Source organism: Octopus sinensis, linkage group LG7 (assembly GCF_006345805.1).
Source record: "Octopus sinensis linkage group LG7, ASM634580v1, whole genome shotgun sequence".
NCBI classification, from domain to species: Eukaryota; Metazoa; Mollusca; class Cephalopoda; order Octopoda; family Octopodidae; genus Octopus; species Octopus sinensis.
Window position 1 is genome coordinate 65,941,321 of NC_043003.1, and position 23,345 is coordinate 65,964,665.

The 23,345-nt window shown below is 35.1% G+C and overlaps 1 protein-coding gene across 1 annotated transcript in view; it reads right to left on the bottom strand.

Annotated features, from left to right (window-relative positions):
- LOC115213910 overlaps positions 1 to 13,992 on the bottom strand; it is a 101,070-nt gene extending 87,078 nt beyond the window's left edge. Inside the window, exon 1 of the mRNA XM_029782887.2 lies at positions 11,028 to 13,992. Within this exon, the coding sequence (XP_029638747.1) occupies positions 11,028 to 12,337 (1,310 nt within the window). The 5' untranslated portion in view covers positions 12,338 to 13,992. The remainder of the gene's footprint in view (positions 1 to 11,027) is intronic.
- Between the last annotated feature and the right edge of the window lie 9,353 nt (positions 13,993 to 23,345).

Sequence of the window (23,345 nt, forward strand, 5' to 3'; positions counted from 1 at the left end):
AATAAATGATCAGCATGAGCCTTATGTTGACACTGTCTCTTAAGCAGTGATATTAGTTCTAGAATCGATAACTATGCCAATCTCCGCGTGTGAATGTATTCTGCCTGCAATGTTTCTCTCGCTATAAACTGTATCTACTATCAACACCTTATGAATCCGCTGTACATGTGTGCAAGCCACCTGAGAAGATACTGGTTGATTAAGTGCATCTTACACGTTCTATTTCCCTATGGATAGAAAGCTGCTGTAGTAATTAAAACTGTCAAACGAACGATACTGTCAAGCGAAACACTACTGAGGCTTGGTATGGGGAAATTGCTTCAACTGAAATATAAATATTCCTGAAAATTGACTTGACATATCTATCGAAACTCATAAGGTAGGCGCATACAGAGAAAGCCGATGAAGCATATTTTAAGCTAATAAACCGTTGGTGGTCATAAAGTCGTGTTGTTCTACTAAAATTTACGACATATTGAAAATTATTGTTACACCTGGAAATTTAGTGTTACTCGTTCACACTTGAAAAAGTTTAAATTTTATGATATACTCTGGCTAATTAGTGCGTACTTTTCATGAATGTTTGTCGGTGTATACAATGAATGTAATCATTGAATATATATTAATGTCTGATTTCAACTACATTTCGTTTTGCGTTAGTTGACTTCACAATAAAAATACAGTTGGGCAAAGAATTAAATGGAGGACAAAAACCGACATCAGCAAAACGCGCAACAGAGTCCCGTCACTAAATAGAGTTCTTTAAATAAACCCACTAAGCGTAGCCCACGGAATTCACAAGACTCTTCTGTTCTAAATAGTCATGTGCATTGTATATGATCACCTAATAATATCTTTTCTACAGCTGGAAGAATGCCTGAAAGTTGAAGGAGCGCGGTCTAGTCGATTACAGTAACCCAAGAACTTAGCTGTTACTTATTTCATCAACTCCGAAAAGATGAAAAGCAAAGTTAATCTTTGAAGAATATGAATTAAGAGCGTAAAGACGGTCGACGTGCTTCCAAGCATTTTGTGCAGTGTGATACCGATTCTGCACGCCACACATTCTGCACGTTTTAATTCAATGAAAAATATTCTTTTAATAATTAAAACTCGATTCTGCCGAGGTTGAATTTGCATTTCGTTCTTTCGGAAACGCTGAAATAAGCACCAGGAGAACACAGTGGTCAATGTAATCGACTTACAACCTACTCCGATATTGTTGGACTTCTGCCAAAACTGTATATCAATAATTGATACTCGGTTCTGTACAAGACCAAGCACAAAAAGCCTGCTTACAAAACTAAAATTCTGCATGACAGCCATTTAATCATGTGACACAAGCAACACCATACGTACAGTAAACAGTATAAAGGTGTATTATCTACAATAATAATTGAGAAAGCAAAACAAACATGAAGCTAAATCAAAAGTGAGTACAAATTCTACTCAATAACCACAGACCACTTAATATATAGCAGAACGGACACAACACACGTCTAAAGATATAACCACTTAGCAATTTTCACATAAGTCACCCAATCAAGCTTTCTATAAAATAATGAACCATAGGCGGCCATATTGCCCCGTCATTTGACTCGAATTTAAACGACATATTGAAACTTACAGCAACATAAGATTTTATTATGTATTTTGAGAGTTCTAACACACTTTTCGTATTTTGCTTTCTTTGCTTGGAGGGTGGGTTACAATAGATAGATGTAATATTTGTTGTCGGATAGAGGATGATTTAAACTTTCGATTTGCGTTGCCCACATTCACAAAGTTAATATAGCACGAATTATAATCGCATCGTACGGTTGGACTGAGACAGACGTGGACAAGAAAAAAACAAACAAACAAACAAATTAATCTCATGCAAAGTTCTGTGTTTAAGAAGCTCGCTTAAAACAATAACGTGCTTTCGAATGCAATCCTACTACGCAACGCCTTCGGCAGGTACGTTCTGCTAAGACCCGGGACCGAGCGATACCTCGGGAGTGAGTTTCGTACAGAGCAACATTTGTGGAAACCCGTTATATGATGGCGCGTGTATGTGTGTGTGAGAGTATGTGTGTGTGTGTGTGTGTGTGTGTGTGTGTGTGTGTGTGTGTGTGTGTGTGTGTGTGTGTGTGTGTGTGTGTGTGTGTGTTCGAGTGTGTATTTAGTTATGTCTTTGTGTTTGATTTTGTCTACACCACTGCTTGAAAACAGGTATTGGTTTGTTGATGCCCTCGTAACAAAACGGTTCAATAAAAAAGATCCCATGGATGAAGTACCAGATTTTGAAAATAAGTAGAGTGTGTGGAGTATGGCGGCATTTTATCGTCCGTGCTCTCAAGGCAGCACCTTAGCATGGCTGCAGTCCATCGACTGCAACAAGTAAAATGTGGCGACATATTGTACACGTTAAAATGAAGATATGATTTCACAGTCACAGCGAATGCAATGAAAGTAGCATCTTCGAGAATATCGAAAGTATTTGCAGTATACAAAGTTAATTCTAAAGCCTTAATGGACACAAGAACATTTTTAAGAAAAAGAGAGGTTTGAAAAATTGAAATGTAAAATAGCATAAGTTAGACTTCTTTAATATATCCCAAGTACGTAAATATGTAATAAAGTACCGCAGCATATATATGCGCGTGTTTGGGAGAGGACTATGTGTGTGTATGTGTGTGTGTGTGTGTTCGTGTGTGTGTGAGTGTGTGTTCGTATATTTCATTAAGTTGTTTACACTAGAAAACATGCAGTCAACGTTATCAATAGATAAAAGAATTGATAGCTCTTTGAATTTTCAAGATACGGAAGTACAACGGAACATACAAAGGTATCATCATGCGATGCTGAAGCAGAAAACGCGATGGACGAAATGAAGAAAAACGTCGTCTGATGCTAATAGTTAACCATTATATATGCTTATAAATGCTTTCATATTATACAAGCTATCAATGCATCGATACGGGAAACAACAATTTCCCAGAATCCACCTGTATAGAACAAAGAATCTCTGATCACAAAAGACAAATATTCTGCCACGCAAACAATAACGATACAAAGAGAAACAGAGGGAAACATTGGCTGATGCTGAAAATGAAGGTTGTAATGTGAGTTACACTTTTAGTGGTGCAATAAAGAGCGTAAATTGCGTTAGCGATGTTAATAGCATTAATGCTGGAAGTATTAACAATGATTTCTATTCTTCACAATAATGAATTTCATTATTAATAATGAATATAAAGCGGAATTTAAGAGCTGGCAGAACCGTTAGAGCCTTGGACAAAATGTTAAGCGGCATTTCTTACAGCATATTACGTTCGAGTTCAAATAACAACGCGTCGACTTTTCCTTTCATCCTTACGGGGTCGATAATCTAAATACCAGTTGAACACGGAGGTCAATGTAATCAAGTAACGCCCTCTCCTTAAAATTACTGGTCCTGCGCGAAAGTTTGAATCCATTATTCTTCCAGCACAATAAAAGTTCACCGACTTTAACTTTTTCTTTTTATTACATCGGTATCATAATGTATAAGTGAACCACTTGGGACAATTACTTCGAATGACCCCATACCCCGCAAAATTACAAGCGATGCAAGCTTCCTAAATTTCAGACAACTAATAACAGTTTCAAAATTTGGCAAAAGATGTGTGCAAATCCATTACTTCGATCCCAGTGTTCAAATGGTACTTATTTTATCGACCCCGAAAAGATGAAAAGCAGAATCGACGTCGGCGGAATTTGAACGTAAACTAAATGACGCAGACGAAATGCCGCTAAGCTCTCTTGCAGACGTACTAACGATTCTGTCAGCTCGCCGCCTTTCAGATAATTAATACTAATGACTCTAATTTGTCTATTTGTTACAACCACCCGGATGTCCGTAAAAACGCAATGCGAAATTTCTTCTGAATTTTTCCGCCAAGATCAACGAAGAATTTAGATAAAATACAGTGGCATTGGGCCGATGTCATCGGCTAAGAACGATGTCATCGGCTAAGAACGATGTCATCGGCTACACTCGAAAATACCGCCCTTGTGTCTAACTAAGAAACATTTATTGTTTTTAGTAATGACTGTGATTATCTAACTGCCAGAATTGATAGTGTTCGAAGTGCTAGGTATTCGATTTGCAACCTTTTAGCATTTTTCTCCAGATTCAGGAGTCAGAAACCATTAGCATAGTGTACGGTAATTTGGCATAATCGTTAGCGCGTTGAAATATTTTCTTGGGCTACTATGTCCTCGCTCATTACGCCATGAGTTCAGATCCCACTTAGGTCAAGTTTGGTCTATACCTATCCTGTTTCGATAAAATAACGTATCACCTACCCTGGAACCTAAATTTCTATCTGTGTATAAATCAGAAATTATGTTTAATATTGTCTAAGGCGGTTAACTAAGAGAATCGGTAGCACACAGGACAAAATGCTTATCGTCATTTTGTCTGTCTTTACGTTCTATGTTCAAATTTTATGGACAGCAAGAGTGTATCTTCTGCTGTTCAAGTCTATGACGTACAACCTTATATTCCCTATACAGCTACTATATTGTTTTTTTATCCTGGGAACTAAACAGCCTCATCGTAAGATCAATCACGCCGACACTCAATTCTCTAATACATTATAGCCATTCATATTTTCTTCATCACCTATTCCCTGATCTCACTAATTTCACAGATCTTCCAGCCCGAACTTCAACTCTAATGGAATTTATTTCATAGTCAAGTTTTTGTAGCAATCTTCATTTTGAAACTGTTCAATGGTGTTCAATGGAACATGAAATGCCTTGATGTCAACAGTCTCAGAAGGCTTAGGAACTCCTTCTCGCTGATCGCGCTATTAAAATTATCTAGAATCCTGTCACATTCAGTAGTGACTAGCATTTGACGTCACTTGTGAACAAGTACGTTATAGCAACCGTTTAAACGCTTCCTAGAGCAGTCGTCGCAAACCATATGGAAAATGCTATTGAGATAACTGTATAATTTAATATGCAATGTACATTGTTAAACAGTATCATAGCATGTAAATAGTATTTTATATATAATGTCTTGTTATAAAATGTAAGCAACCAATATATATTAAATGTTTAGATGTATGAAGACCATTTTTGAAATCAGGTAACTTAGGAAAAATGCTGTCGCTAAAAATGAAAGAAAAGTACATTTTGGACTAACAAGGGCACTCAGAGAGTGCAAACCTCTGCCAAGGCAGCATCAAAGTCTTCTTCACGATTAACCGGAGAGGATTTTTAAAATGAAAATATTTGAAATAAACTCGACTGCCCTCACAAACGAGAATACTAAAAATGAACACGACCGCTCTGAAAAATTAAGTAAAAAGACAGGGAAACATAATCCAGAATCCTCGCCCGGTACCGGATTGATCTCCAAATCGTGCCAGTCACGAGGCCAAAAATCCCTGGTAGTTTCATCCGAATCCATCGAGTGTTTCTTGAGATATCTTGTCCGCGGACAAACAAACAAACAAACACACGACGGAAAACAATAATTCCGCCTTTGCTTAGGCGGAGGTAATAAATATAAACAATTCTGAAATTTGGAGTTCTTAAATCAAAACAAGATATTCACTTTAATTAAGAGATAATGTGTGAAAAACGGTTTTCTCAAGGGAATATATTTGAAAGCAACCAACGTTCTTATACTGGACCACGTGCAACAACAGTATGCCTTCCAAAAAACAAATAAGATGATAACTTATTTTCAAACGCATAAACACTGAGAGATGTAAGTAATACGAATTCAAAAAAATGGTTGGAGGTGTATGTGGCCACGATAGGAATTGGAATAGAATTTGACTAAATTATTAGAGTATTTGATTAGAGACTTGTAAACAGATTCACAAATTGGAAATGTATTGGCATGGATGATGTTTACACTTGATTGTGGTTTTTATTTGACAAGCTGGTTATCCAAATGATTGAAGCTTCGATTCAGCTCTCGAGAATAACCCTTTCCTTGTTCCCAATTAGGCTCTTTCTTTCACTACACTGACGATGTTTAAGAACAGGCCAATCTAATTATTGTTTGCTTCAGCTTTTATCCTTCCATAACATACGAACACACATACACACACACAAATATATTCATACATATATAGATACATACGTAGATACAGACAGACATACATACATGCATACATGCATATATACATACATACATACATACATGCATATATATATATACCTACAGATATGCATGCATACATGCATGCATATATATATATATATATACATATACATATATACATATACTTACATACATATATATATATATAATATATATATATATATATATATATATATATATATTTTTTATAGAAGGAGCTTCTACAGGACTAGAACAGTTCTAGTCCTGTAGAAGCTCCTTCTATAAAATAAATTAATTTACTCTGCTATGTATTGGGTACCTTATTTACTGTGGTTAACCCCGACTCAACCGGGACCTACATATATATATATATATATACAGACAGACATGCATACATATTTGTGTGATCAGCTCGGAAATTTGTTTAGACACTGGGATATTTTCTTACTTTGCTTTACAAGAAACCAATGGTAGCCTTAATCCACAGATAAAGAAATTATATCCACCAATGCGGTGTTGAACACTAATTTTCATCGTTAGACATTAACAGAGAGAGAGAGAGAGAGAGAGAGAGAAAGAGAGAGATAGATAGAGAGACAGACAGATACTTTGATAGATAGAGAGAGAGAGAGAGAGAGAGAGGGAGAGGGAGAATAAGAGAGGGAGATCAAATATCAAATCAAATACAAAACAAAAACAACAAAATTTCAATGTAACGTTACCAGTTTATATGAAGTTGACTCTGGAAAAATGAAGAAAATTGTTCGTTAGAAGTGAGACTAGTTTTAGGAAAAATGCTGGTTGATCACGTTCCCATGTGTACCGCTCTCCAAAATATTAGATTAGTGAAGGTTTTCAATAATACAGCTTCAGTACACTAGAACAGAGGAATTGCATTCCTCAAAAGCTACCTGATCAGTACCTTGTTAACGAGAGGGTTCTCGAGAATAAGAACTTGAAGTGAAAAGAACCGACGCTATAGTTTGATCTTTTATTATTTCCAGGTACTTGGATCTGCTTTCGATACATTGATGCATTTTCTCAAATCCATGAAGTGCTCAAATATGCGGATGTATCATCGAACTTTTTTACATGAGTAGCTGAAAGAATGTTCTTAGAGTATCAAACGAGCTCACGGCTTTAAGCACCAACTTCGAATTTCCTTGTTTCGTAGAACCTGTTAATATCATGTATTCAGTAATAACGTCTCCCCACCCCCTAGGTCAGTGCAGTATTTTTTTTTACAAAAGTGATTCCGTTATTGGATATTCCAAGATGAGAGTCCATTTAATCTGTAGATAAATCTATGGTCGTTGATCTTGATTGGCTAATATAAAAGTCCAGTCTGGATAAGTGTATCGGAAAATCGAAAAGTAGTCTCAACTAACATATGCGAAAGTAGATTTAAATGTTAATTGTTTGCCTGAAAGCTGGAAAAGCATATCTTTCATTCCTACACGATGCAAAAGACATATGCAGCTCAAGACCAGATTTTATACTCTAAAAATATCTCGAAATGTCTATAATGTGGATGCCAAATATCAAAATGAAATACCATGAAAAATTACATCGGTATAGTGTGTGGGTGTGTGTCCATATTTCAACTTAGCCAAAAGTGGAGAAGCAATAACCTTTTGTTACAAGCTTTCTGATATTAGCCTTACTAGAATATGCATGCACACACAAGCATACGTACCCACTCATTAGCTACTTATATTCATTTGGCAATATGTAAATATTATGAGATTAAGATACACAACAAATAGTACGAACAGGCAATTAGGAGAAATTCTTACTCTAAATGACCAAGTCGTAATACTCTTGAATGTTTGTATATAAACTGATTATGAAATTAAATATATTTAGTATAATTAAAGATGAATAAAGAAAGGATGTCTTTTTATCAATATTTTAAACCAATTAGAGTAGAAGTTTGCTGTAAAGGATGTTGAAGAATTCTGAAAATGCAAAAATTTGGAAAGAAAAGAAAAGCGTTTGTGAGGTGGTAATATAAGTTCTCTTATAGTGGAAGCATTGCAAGCAGTTAAAGGGAAGATTTTCACAAGAAAATAAATTCGAATTATATCCGCCTCTACATGTTGCAAGAGAAATCGCATTTTTACCAGGAAAAAAACATTGAAGAAATATAGTTGTGATTTTCAGCACAATCAAATACTTTGCTTTTCCCCAGAAGGAACCGTCGATCAAGTTATCCCGTATTTGACTTCCACATAGTTCATTTCAGTCCGGAAGGATAAAACTACAAATTGTTGGGTCTTCGCTTGGAACCTAAAAATCCCTGACTAACAGCCATTGAGACTTTTGTCTGCCGCTCTAAAAATACTTCTAGCATGGACAATGACAATATCGATTATGCTGATTATAATTTAGTTATAATTTTATGGTAAAACTATTAAAATCAGCTAATGTCTTGGGAGGATCATTACACCAATAATAATAACACACTCACTGGATCAATATCAGTTTGTTGTTGTTTTTACTGCCCTAACGACCTTGTCAAGACACAACAAAAATTCTTTGTCAACACAGGAGTTCTCATCAAGAATCTTGCAAACAAAACACAAAAAAGAAGTGTAAAAATCAGCTTAAACTATTATTTGAAGACAGCTAATTCTTGTTTTACCAAAACTAGAAAGAATGAAAATAATAAGATGTTGTCACTATATTATTGTAGGGTGACCGAAATATTAACATACGTTAGAAATTTGTTCAGCCAAGTAATTTCAAGTTGTCCATTCATACTTGAATGCAGTTTTGAATGATTTTCCAAATATCAAAACTGTTTGAACCGCAATATTATTACATACCTATCTCCTTGAGTATGATCATCCCAATGATAACTTCTTACACTACAATTGCGATACAACTCCTCCCTTATATATAAAGAAAAGGCGTCAGTAAGAAAGCAGATGAGAAGCTGACTGATTTTATCAAAGACACGAACCAACGAGGGTGTCCCTTAGTGGCTATCCGACCTACTAAGGAGACATCAACTAAATTCTCCTTATATAATATTCTATCCATTTAAAGAAAGGAATAAAAGAGAAACAGTTGCCAATGTCGTGAAGATATAAAGGATTTCCTGAAATTGGCCACGTTTGGTACGTCATTTTTATAGGTCGCTAACATCAGGTTTGGCATATTTTCAAAGATAATTAGGAAAAAAAGAAAGAGAATATTAAATATATTGCACCTGCACGCACTTGTTGATAACTGAAACATCCAAAATTTAGCAACGCGCAAGGAGCTTAAGATAAAGATACGTAAAGCTTAAGGTCTGAGATTAGGTACAAAGAGTAAATAAGGGTTATGAAGGCGTTGGGTGTTATGAGGGTTTTGGATTCCTGTGAGAAATAAACACTTAATTTATATTTATATTTAAATATTTCTGAGTCGAAATTAGAATATGAGTAGGACATATGTTTTTTTAAAAGCAGAAACATAACGGAATGTGTGCAAACGTCCAATAGAATGCCATTACGTAAGACCTCGCCTTTTCAGAAAATTCTATAAAAATCATTTATCACAGCAGATACGACACAAATTCACTCGTCTACTAATATATTAAATCATACACATAGTGGATGGGATAGTACAACGATATACATCTTATAAACAACTGCGCAAATTTGCTTCTGTTTGTTTAAATAATGTACTTTTTTGCTTTATTTAACAAAAGAAAATGGTGAGGGAGCGTTTTTAAATCGCCGTTCGGTGAAAGAGGACGTTGAGTTATTTAATGCTTTCTGATTTGTTAAGGAAGGTCTTTGACAGTTCTGTTGTAACTGCGTACCAATAAGACACGGCATCCTGTGAGCATGTACACGAGTGTCTGTCAGTGATATACGAATTTTATGGCTAGATTTGAATGTATGCTTAAGAAGGGCTCTTCACAACTAAATGACGTTCATTTCAATTTAACAGCACACGTATGATTTTTAACGTATCCGCGGAAACTCACACAAGGAAAGGAGGACGTTTTATTTAGACGGAAGCTCTATTCCTAATACATACAATTTCTGTCTGCTTAGTTACAGGCATTTGGAGTCGATTGAACCGACGCATTCTTCCGTCAGGATTCCTGCCCCGCGTCTATGCTAGGAAATATTGGTTATACTCATCTATGATATAGGAATATATGTGAACATATTGCAGTATGTTTTTGTTTGGTGGGAGGAAAATGTGTGTGGCGACACAGAAAATAAAGAGAAAAATTGTGTAAAGTTGAATTACACACAACTTATACAGAATTAAAAACTTTTGAGTCTGGTATGATAATAAATAAGTGTATAACAAAGTAGAGAGCCAGGAAGGTAATAGGTCTGATAAACAATTATGAATATTTATTTGGCATATCGTGGAGAAAGGAAAAACGAAATAAGCAACGAAGGGAGATGAAATGGAATCAGTATGGTAAAGGATGTGAGGAAATACAGCGAGGTATATTGGGAAATAGAGTCAGAATCGGAAAAGAAAATACCGATAATGATATTATTGATAATAGATAATAATGACGACGACGACGATGATGATGATGATGATGATGATGATGATGATGATGATGATGATGATGATGAGAATGATGATGATGATGATGATGATGATGATGATGATGATGATGATGATGATGATGGTGGTGGTGTTGGTGGTTGTGGTGGTGGTGACGACAACGACGAGGACAAAGGCAGCAATGAGGATAATGATTAAGAACTGGATAGTAGTGTTGATAATGCTATGAATAATTTGATGATGCATATTATATGACGACGACGATGACAATGATGATGATGACGATGATGATGATGATGACGACGACGACGACGCCGGCGACAACGTCTATGACGATGACATTGATGATGATGACTATAATGAGACGATTTCAAAGAAGACTTACCTGTACCATTCTAGGCCTCGATCATAATGTTTATCGAAGAAGTGAGGTTCCGGTCCCGTGCCCTTCATATCGGGATGCAAACGCAGATATTCCAAAAGAGCTCTGGTACCACATTTTTTCACACCAACAATTATAGCTTGCGGAAGTTTTTTAGTAGCGTTATGACGAATTCTTTGTAACTGAACATGTGGCTTGCTTTTGTTTTTGTTATTATTATTATTATTATTGTTGTTGTTGTTGTCTGTGTTCTCATTGTCGTCTCTATTTTCATCTACCGTATTATCTTCGAAATAGATTGTGCTGCTGTTGTCTTTGGTATTGTTTTTAATGTTTTTAGAATTGATGTTGTTTATATATTCATGGTTTGAATACTCTTTACTTAGCACCAGGCTGTTTCTAACTCCAGACGACTTTATCGAGTTCATGTTAGTTTTTAATGGACTATCCGCTCGTGTTTGTTCATTTCCGTTCTCATAATCTGAGAGAGACATGATATGTTTTCGCGTGCTGTAATTACGAAGGGTGAAGTCTTTTTTCTCATTTACATGGCGAAGCCAAGAGTTTTGCCATGCTGACGGTAATTGGTTGAAAGTCTTCACCCTGTTTTCAGCGTGGTGAGTGCCTCCACTGCTGTCATTTCCAACTACAGCATAAATGTTTTTCTGATTTATTGCTAATGAAGCTTGGAACAGTTCTCTGTTTAATCGCTTTTTGTATGGTTTCTTATTGCCAACTTTCGCATTCATACTTTTGTAACTTTTGGATCGTTTTGTATGTGAAGAGACTAATGAACCAGGATGCATGTTTTTATGTGATTCAGGTGGCTTAGCGAATCTGTAGAGAATTTTTGCTTTTTTCATCACAATTGCCTTTCCGGATTTGGATTTTTTTCTTTTGTATGAGTTACTCTGATGGCGAGAAGTCTTTTTACTTTGAACAGGACTGTTAATTTTATGTATCCGACCGGGTAAATTCCATTGGAATCGGTACGGTAAAGACTTTTCTTTCAAACTATTGTCAAATTCGTATTTTGATGATTCTAAAGGCACAGCCGGATGAAATCCACTAGTAAGATCTAATAACCGGCAACAGTTAGCTGAAAGAAACATATAAAGGGTTATACACATCAGGGTACATAGGAAAGAAAGGATCAACCACAACCTTTTTGTAAATCGAAGAATCCGCTTTAAAACACTTATTTTCGCTGAGTTTGTGGGATCTTGTTGCTGGAAATTTTTCTGAAGGTATCTGTGACACGTGTTCATTAATGGGGTGGAAGAAGATAGATGAACAACCCCAGTACGCTCCATCCATTAATCGTTGATTGTTGGGTCCAGTTCGGTGAAGCGTTAAATGCCCATTTTGTACGCACTGCTGTTTCAAGTAAAAAGTTTAGTAAATCCATATATTCTTCTTAAAGTGTCATTATCTTATCCACACGTAAGCAATGTAATCAACAAGTAAAGCTATAACTTAAAAAGAAAGAAAAAAGTAAGCCTCTGTCATGTTTCAGCATATAGAGGCATGTGCAGAAAAAGAAAGTGACCTGTTCCAGTTTATGACGTGATAACTAACTACTAATAATAAATATATATTACTTGGAGATAGCTCTCGGAAATGCCGTAGGTGTGTCTAAGCATATTGATAAGTGTTTGTTAGATTAGTTATCTCCTGTCACTTGTCACGTTAAATTTCTGAGTTTCTAATGGAGAGAGAAAAATAATCATATTTACAAAAAAAATTATATTAAAAAAATCTAACAAAGTATTTATGATACAATAAAATTACTTCCGGTGATTCGATCTGACATGTTACTTCAGATATGACGCTATATATATATATATTTATTTTTTTAAATTTCCATGTGACTGGTTCTTTTTATCTCAATCAAACGTACATCTCCTCTCACTTCCTGGAATTATTTTATATAATATTCATCTTAATAACACTGTTTCCTTCATTCAGTATTTTTCTCCTTCTGTGAAAAACTTATTCGTTCAGACCTCCAAAATATACAATACTGTTCGCGAAATTGCAATGCATACCTTCACACAGGTAGTCAGCTTGACAAAACACTATAAATTTTCAAAATAAACTTAGAGACATACCTGTAGCAGTTTTATAATAAACGCATTCACTACTCACTTTCTTTCAAAGTACTTCTGTATACTTTCTTCGACGCCTTTCTTTTTCTCAAGTTTGCAATTTTGTTCCATATATTCTACCAGCTGGTATTTAGTATCCATCCTCATATTCTCCTTTCTGTTACTTTTATCACGTTTTTATTATTATTATCATGAGTTTGGTATCCGAATTCAGTCCATTAAAGAGGTAGATTTGATCCACTAACACCTTGCCCGAAATTATTTGGCCTTCAACCTATGCTAAAAGGGATTATTATTATTATTATCCATAAAACAATGTCTAAAATACTACTAATATTATCATCCTCCTTTCATTTCCAGCCATCTGGGTACTTCGGGATATATATTTTTCTAAAGTAGAAAACAATATTTATTTAGTTATTATTTTCAATCGTTTCTGAGCATAACGCTTGTTTCTTTTCTTTCATATTTATCTCCACTACAACTTAATTATGAATTAAATCAAATCAGATACCATTCATACTTATATTGTAAATCGTGTTAAATTCGAAAAAGCAAATTACCTTGTATGTATAAACAAAACTATAATTATAATCTTTGTGATAATTACAAAGATTATCACCAAAAAACAGATGAATCATTAACTGTAAAAGAACTAAAAAGTGTATAGCACCAATTGCAGTAGCAGAATTTTTGTTAATCTTCGAACATTTTGTACCTTTACAGCAGTTAAACTTTCACTTCTTTTGTCGATTAGTTTTGTGTGTGATATATACTTGTATTGGTGAACAAACGAGCAGTGTATAAGATATATATATATATATATATGTGTGTGTGTGTGTGTGTGTGTGTGTGTGTGTGTGTGTGCACGTGCGTGTGTATTTGTATATATGTATATATATATATATATGTATGTATATATACTCACACTCACAAAGATAAGTGGAGTAAGCAAGAAAGAAAGAAAAATGAAGAGATGTGTATTTATATGTGTGTGTGTGTGTGTGCGTTTGTATGTATATGTGTGTACGGAGGTGAGTATTATATTTTTATGTATATATGTAAGTGTGTATATGTGTGTGTGTGTGTGTATGTGTGAATGTGTGTGTGTGTGTATATGTGTATGTGTGTGTGTTTGTGTGTGTAAAATATATGGAGTGTATATATTACAAGTTTTAAATTCAAACAAAAATAATCGCCTTTGAAAAATTCTAGCAGTAGTTACAGGTAATCTTGAAGCTTATGTTGTTGTGATGCATCTTTTGTTATCTTTCTCACAACACATTTTTTTTTTCAACAAAGTCTATCTCTGTATATTTTCATATTGTTTGTGTCCACGTAACTCTAGTTTCTCTGTACTTTTTCCTTCATCCACATAATATCACAACGTTCGCGCATTGTAATCTGTCCACTATGAAGCAACAGCACTACGCTCTACACTTCGCTGCATGCTTTTCTAGTTCTAACTACCTCTAGTAAAAACACAACTTGTTGGTTGTAGTTCCTGATTTCTTCCGTCTTTCCGTCTTTCCGAATTGCTCGCTCGTGTAAAATCCACAACGTTGTATCTGTTGCTACTCAACTCTCCAGCAGCTTCCACCTCATCATTCATTTACATAAACTCTTCATCACATTGTTTTCATTTTCCTTCTTCCTTTATTCGTTCTAATGTATTTATAGATTAGCAAATCATTTGTTTTTCTTGCTTTTTTTTATATATTTATTCATTTATTTATTTTATCTTCTCTTTCATCGACCGCATTTTACTATCATTCTTACTATCAGCGCCCATCTAATCTCTCCATTTCTCGCCTTCTCTATCTACCTATACAATTTTTTTCACCTCAGGAACAAAACACATCTCTCTCTCTCTCTCTCTCTCTCTCTCTCTCTCTCTCTCTCTCTCTCTCTCTCATACACACACACACTCATTCTTTCTTTCTCTCACTAACACACATTCTCCTACTTTCACTTTCACTTTCCAGCTATAACTATTTCTCTCTCTCTCTCTCTCTTTCTCTCATAAAACGTCTCATAAAACCCAGCTCTCTGTATCTTTCTTTCTCCTCCTCTCTCTCTTTCTCTCAACTTTCCTTTACGTTTTACATCTACTTCCATTACAAGTTTTCATCTCTCTCTCTCTTTCTCTCTCTCCTACTCTTACCACGCTCTCACATTCTCTCTCTCCTTTTGAACATGGACATATTCTATTAGGATGGTCATTAATGGAATATGTCCATACTAAATAAAACTAAAAGAAAAATAGACACACCCACTCCCACTCCTATCGCCACGTGTTTCAGCTGCTTTCATAATTCGTTTAATTAATTACTTTATTCCTCTATATTTGCATTAGTACCTCTTGTAGCATTATCATTCTTATCATGGACATTACTTGTACTACTACAACTTTAAGTAGTAGTTGTTGTTGTTGTTGTGATGGTGGTGGTAGTAGTATTTGTTGTTGTTGTCGTTGTGGTAGTAGTAGTAGTAGTAATAGTAGTAGTAGTAGTAGTAGTAGTAATTGTGGTAGCAGTAGCGGCAGTAAAAGTAGTAATGATTTGTTACATCAGCATAAGACTTCAAAGAAGAGAGCGAGGGAGAGAGAGAGAGGGGAGCAGAGAGGGAGAGAGAGAGAAGAAGATATAGAGAAAAAACAGTGAGAGAATATAATCAATGATGGAACCGAACTAGTGTTTACTTTGGTGACATATCTTGGTGTATAAAAATCAAAGTCAATACTAACAGGACTTGAAATCGCAACATAAAGATATGTAGCTAACTAATATAAATAAATTTAGGCTTGGCTTGGCTCTGTGGTTAAGAAGCTCGCTTCGCAACCATCTTAGTTCGGGTTCTGTTCCACTGCACAGCAACTTAGTCAAATGTCTTCTGCTGTAACACGGATTTACAACGCCCTGTAAGTGAATTCAGTAAGCGGTAACCCGTTGAAGTTTATCGCATCTATCTATCTATCTATCTATCTATCTATCTATCTATCTATCTATCTATCTATCTATCTGTCTATCTATCTATCAATCTATCTGTGTGTGTGTGTGCATGTTTATATACATATCTACGTATGTATGTAGATATGGGTATGTCTTTTTATTCGGGTTTATCTTCGCCCCACTGCTTCTCATCAGACGCTAGTATGCTCAAATCTCCGTTATATGGGTCTTTCACAATGAGAATGAGGCATAAAAGCTATATAAGGAGTGGCAGTGTGGTAAGAAGCTTGCTTCCTAGCCACATGGTTCTAGGTTCAGTCCCACTGCATGGCAGCTTGGGCTGACCAAGGCTTTGTGAGTGGATCCGGTAGGCGGAAACTGAAAGAAGCTCGTCGTATATATATGTATATATATATATGTACCGGAGAGTAAGCACATAGATGTGAAACAAGGTGGAAAAAAGAGTACTCAAATGCCAGAGGTAGAGTAATATGCTTTATATAAAAGCAGCTGAAATATAACAAATCTTTATGTCACGCACCTTTGCAGGTGTTGTTAATTCAATGGAAAGAATGAGATAATGTGCAACAAAACGTTTGATTGCTGTAAGTAAATCATCTGTTTGGTTGTTCAGCAAAAAATGTAACACCCTCTTCGTCTAATGGGAACATACAGTTATTTATATTTACACACACACACAATATATATATACATATACATATATATATATATATATATGTAAGACCAGTCTTACAGATGTTTCCAGGATATTTATTATATCCCTTCATCGGAGACGGTGTGAGAAAATGTTTAAGCAATAGTTTAAGAGTGAAGTGGAGGAATGAAAATAGATGTGAGATATGCAGGGATATTGCATTTGTAGATCCATTATTTGGGCAGAATGGTATACATATAAGATTCCAATACCTTATGATATATATATATATATATATATATATACAGATATATTTGTATGTGATATTTATACATGAATACAAGTGTACCCGTGTACCATTGTCTACACATCACATGATGTGTTTAAAGGTATATACGTGAGATATATACATATATATATATATATATATATATATAATATATATATATACACGCTAGTGTCAGAGTGAACACGGCATTAGTGCATAAAATTTCTTCAATTGTAGATTAAAAGCGATATGAATAGTTTAATGTCAAAAAGGTCTCTATAACTTTCAAGCGATCCACTTGGGATGTTTATAATCGTCTTCAAAATGAAGATGAAATTTATTAAATTTTTTATCATCTTCTCGAAAGTATACGCACAACTGTGAAAGCGATATATATTCAAAAGCATACCCCATTTTTTAGAGATCCATCCTTTTCTTTTGACGTACGCAGGAATGTACGAGCTGTCGTCATTAACAAACAGCTTAATAACGTCGAAAGATATAGGATGGAACTGCAGCCTTATATTTTTGAGTCGCTCTGTGCTTGAAGACCATTGCAATTTGGACGACTTCGCTCCTCAACCCTTTGCTCCGATAGTTCTCAGGATAATCCCATGTATCTCGGCGCTCATTCCCCTCTGTTTATTCTGGGATATATGAAGAGACTCTTCACACTTGACGTTCACAGTTAATACCTCTTTCATTAGATTTACATTTTAAGATATTTTTCATGAATTTAACGCTGTAGGTATCATCGAGTAAGGATGATAGTCCAGTGATGAGGAAGTGAAAACTGTAGTGAAGAAGTGACTCAAAAGACAGTCAGCAGAATTTTACGGGGCAGAGATACATGCTCTCATTCGAAGGTAAAACATTGCTATCGAGAGAAACGGTGACTACGTTGAGCAGTAGGGATGTGATCCACAGAAGACCAGCTTCTTTTTGATGCATGATACAAGTTTCTGTGTTGGTAATTATACCTGTCCTAAACAAAATGGCGTTACTTTTTGACTCAAAGCAATTTCAAATAGACTAATGAATTAATTCGCTTTTAACGGTGAAATACGTAGTCGATAAAGTGATAGATAGAAGCATGTAGTTACTGGGTAAAAACAAAGACACACTTTGCATTGAAACAACCGAAAATAGGCACATGGAACACGAATCTAAATCTTCTGTTAATAAGACATTCATTTCTTCCATTTCAGGTTTCTTATTACCAACGAACGTTCTACATTCTCTACGTCATAGAGTTAAGAAACTTCGAAAGAACGGGCAGCCGGGCAGTAAGAACGGGCAGTATAATAGATTTCTTTTAAGTTATTTTGTTATTTTTGTCTTTCTAAAAAGTAAATTACAATTCATTTATAAAACATCCTGTACGTCCCACAAAACATTTAAACTAATAGAAACTATTGAAATATTTTGTCGTGTACAAGGTGAAGTAATCTCCTCATTGCAGATTATGAAATTAGACATAATACGAAGCAAATTTTTTGCACAACTTTTTTAAAAATTTTATTTGCCGAAATTGGTGTCGGTTGATGGAGGAATGTTTCACAAGACTATTGTATACTGGTGTGGTCTAATTTGTCAGGAAAAAGCCTGAATAGGCAGCATTTAAGTGCTTCAAAGTACAGAGTATTTCCTTTGAATAGCTAATTTTTTTAATGAAATCCATGATTAATACGTCACGCAATCACTGACACATTCAGGTATTTATCGGTTATACACACATATATGTGCGCGCGTGTGTGTGTGCATGTGTGTATACATAGATACATATGTACATATACATAAATGTATGCATATATATATATGTGTGTTTATATATATATATATATATAATATATATATATATATTATACTTTATTTAAAAGCAGGAGAAATATAACAAAAGCTGTTACAACCTAAATTTGAGACGCCAGCAAAAGAAGAGACACAGAGACTTTTTCTATTCCAAAGAAAAACGATTTTATTCATTTTATCGATCGCATTCTCACCTGGAATCGATTTTGTAATTTTTTCAAGACTTATACACACCCTGATACTGTTGGTATCTTCATATCAAATTTGAGCGCAATCAGATGGAGGATGCCCGAGATCCTAGAAGACACACACAGAGACAGACAGAACGGATTTTATATGATATATATATATATAATATATATATATATATAATATATATATATATATATATATATATATATATATATATATATATATATAATATATATATATATATATATGCATATATCTATCTAGCTATCTAGCTATCTCTCTCTATATATATACATACATACATACATACATATATATATGTGTATATATATATATATATATATATATATAATATATATATATATATATATATATATATATATATATATATTATATATATATATATACACATAGGTATATATATATATATACATATGTCTGCGTGCGTGTGTGTGTGTTTCATTCCTTTTTTATCTTTTGTTAGCGAGTTTGTTGGTGTGAATTCCAGTTTGAAACTTATATCGTTGTATCGTTGAAAGGTCATTACGCCAACAATAAAAACAGTCACTGGTTCTCTTTCAAGTCGTTTATTATTATTGTTCCACTATTTAGCAGTTTACCCAATAAAATTGATTGTTTGTTTGATTAATCACTCGGTCAATTAATCGATTAAAATGTTAAAATATTAACTAGTGGACTAATAATTGAAAAAAAAAACAAAATAGAAAAAAACAGAAAATAGAAAAAAGTGAAAGACAAACATTGAGTGTGTCTATTATTTGCATAACGACCCTACCGAGATACAACAGTGCATTTATATACATACATGCATACATGCACACACACACACACATGTATATCTTAGAGTTTATACGTTTAGTAAATCAGTGCAGTTCACTCTTCTGTTATACAACTATTTCACTATTAGTCAGGAACTCTTCATTTCTCGATTTTATTCTTAGTGCTTAATATCGTTGTGAAGTTTTGTTATATCAATTCGTATTAGATGTGTTTGGCAATGTATTTATATATTCATTAATGTTTAGATCATATGAATTTGGAAACTTCGAGTCAATGTGAACTAATTCATATTTAACGGGGAAACGTAAAGTAGATAAAGCTATGCAAAGATAGCATTGAGGGTAGAAAAAGTCAAAGGCTGCCAGTTCTTTCGAAGATTCTTAACTCTATTACGTAGAGAATGTAGAACGTTCGTTGGTAATAAGAAACCTGAAATGGAAGAAATGACTGTCTTATTAACAGAAGATTTAGGTTCGTGTTCCATGTGCCTATTTTCGGTTGTTTCAATGCAAACTGTGTCTTTTTTTTTGACCCAGTAACTACATGCTTCTATCTATCACTTTATCGACTACGTATTTCACCGTTAAAAGCAGATTAATTCATTAGTCTATTTGAAATTGCTTTGAGTCAAAAAGTAACGCCATTTTGTTTAGGACAGGTATAATTACCAACACAGAAACTTGTATCATGCATCAAAAAGAAGCTGGTCTTCTGTGGATCACATCCCTACTGCTCAACGTAGTCACCGTTTCTCTCGATAGCAATGTTTCACCTTCGAATGAGAGCATGTATCTCTGCCCCGTTAAAATTCTGCTGACTGTCTTTTGAGTCATTTCTTCACTATAGTTTTCACTTCCTCATCACTGGACTATCATCCTTACTCGACTATCATCTCTTCGACCCCATGAAAGAGGATTTGAGAGGTAAACATTATTCCAGTGATGAGGAAGTGAAAACTGTAGTGAAGAAGTGGATCAAAAGGCAGTCAAAATAATTTTACGAGGCAGGGATAAATGCTCTCATTCGAAGGCGTAACATTGCTATTCAGAGAAACGGTGACTATGTTGAGCAGAAGAGATGTGATCCACAGAGGACCAGCTTCATTTTGATGTATGATACATGTTCCTGTGTTGGTAATTATACCTGTCCTAAACAAGATAGCGTTACTTTTTGACTCACCCTCGTAGAATCATATCTTTAAGTACTTATACGTGATATCGTGTGATGGTGTAAACATCTACCCATAAGTAATTTTAAACTTATTCCCGCATTTACATATCTGAAATGAAACTTGATCTCCGAATGTGAGTTTGTCGTCTTTCAACGAGTCTACTTGTGTGTATGTGTGTGTGTGTGTGTGTGTGTGTGTGTCAGCGCGTGCGCGTGCGTGTGTGTGTGTCCATGTATGTATGGATGAATGTTCTTCTCTTTCCTATATTAATTTAGAATAAATTTATCTCGATCGGCCACCTTCTTGGTAGCAAGCCTGTGAAGAAAAGCATTTCCTTTTGTTCATCATCCTTTAGAAGCTCTAGCAGATTTTTACCGTCCTAGATATCTCGATCATATGTAGTGTATGAATTAGGAATTTGGGCTTTCTCCCCAAAAAACTAAGTTCAACCATACTTTACTCCAGTAGGGTTGGTAGGTATCCTTTTGCTCCAATTATAATGAATATCAAGCTGAAAGTGCATCTCGGGTACCAGATTTGCAAACACCTTATCAATTGTCCATAGACGCCCTCTTTCACTTGTCCTCTTTCGAACCATATCAGTGTCCAGAGAGCATGTATGCACCAATTTATAAATTTTTTTTTTATATGTGTCTGGCGCCACATAAGTTTTTATGCGTGAGTTTCTCTCTGTGTGCCTGAATTTGTATCTGATTTCTGTTATTATATTTAATTATGTACTTGAATGTATGCATTTGTCCGTTATGTCTAATGTATATTATTTGTCTCACTGTATGTGTACTTATAAATGCCCATTTGTATGTCTCTCTACGCATTTGTATATCAATTCTGCTGTTATTTCTGTTTTACTAAACGCAAACTTAACAGGGAGCTGTCGCTTTTAAATACAGTTGAATCGTTTACTCCATTTTGCAATGGATCTCCTTTACTGTAAATTCTGGATCGTCTAGAAACACGTGAATATGCAAGACTAGAAAAAACGTGTCATCTTTATATTAGACTTACAACAGACTTTTGACAATGCTAAACTCTAATTACAGACCACGAGAAGGAAATTAAATATGACCCTGTAATTATATTTCATTCCACCTAGGATCAGGAATTACCCAAGAATGTGCACGATACCCGTAAAGCACACCAAAAGAAAATAAAAATCAAATAAACAAACAACAGGACGTTAATAACGAGCAGACATCATCAGCAACCATGTCTTTATAGGGAATAACATTTAACTTCCCTTCCTAAGTAAGCCCATATTCAAGGTTACAGAACCTAGACATTTCTCAGTCACATGAACGAAGACAACTCTCCTTCAAATTGTCATATCCGACCTAGACATGTATTTATTATATTTAAATATTACATTGTCAGTCAATGGTCGATATTTAGTATTATTGCATAATTTTATGCCTCAGTATTTAGAATGCTTAAGGCAGCGCGCTGACAGAATAGCTAACATGCCGGGGAAAGTGCTTATCGACATTTCGCCAATCTTTGTGCTCTGAGCTCAAATACCACAAAATTTGAAACAAAGTTTAAAATAAAGTTTAATGTGGTGAACTGGCAGAATGGTTAGCTCTGGACAAAATAATTAGCGGCATTTTTCCATCCTTAGTTTCTGAGTTCAAATTCAGCCGAGATCGACTTTGTCTTTCATTATTTCGAAATCGATAAAATAAGTACGATTTGAGTACTGGGCATCAATGTAATCGACTACTAGTGGAGGTTAGAGCAGCGGACTCCCGGTCGAGGGATCGCGGGTTCGAATCTCAGACCAGGCGATGTGTGTGTTTTTGAGTGAAACACCTAAGCTCCACGCGGCTCCGGAAGAAGATAATGGCGGACTTCTGCTGACTCATTCGCCACAAATTACTCTCACTCTTTCCTCCTGCATCTTGCAGCTCACCTGCGACGGACCAGCGTCCCGTCTGGGTGGGGAACCTATACGCCAAGGAAACCAGGAAACCGGCTCCTATGAGCCAGGCATGGCTTGAGAAGGAACAATCTACTGCCTATAGTACAAAGGAATATTTAAAATGTTTGTGCGTCTATTAGGTTAGATCTAGGACTGACAGAGAATACTTTGGTCCAGACGGGTTGGTATGTATCCTATTGCTCCAATAATCACGGGTATGAAGCTGAAAGTGTATCCTGGGTATTGGATTTACAAAGTTATTGATGATCCCTAGATAACTTCTTTCACTTGTAATTTTCGAACCACATTAGTATACAGAGTGCACGTATGTATATATGAATGTATGTATGTATATATGTACGTATGTGTATGAGTACGTGTGTGTGAGTGCGTGTGTGTGAGTATGTGTGTATGTGTGTGTGTGTGTGTG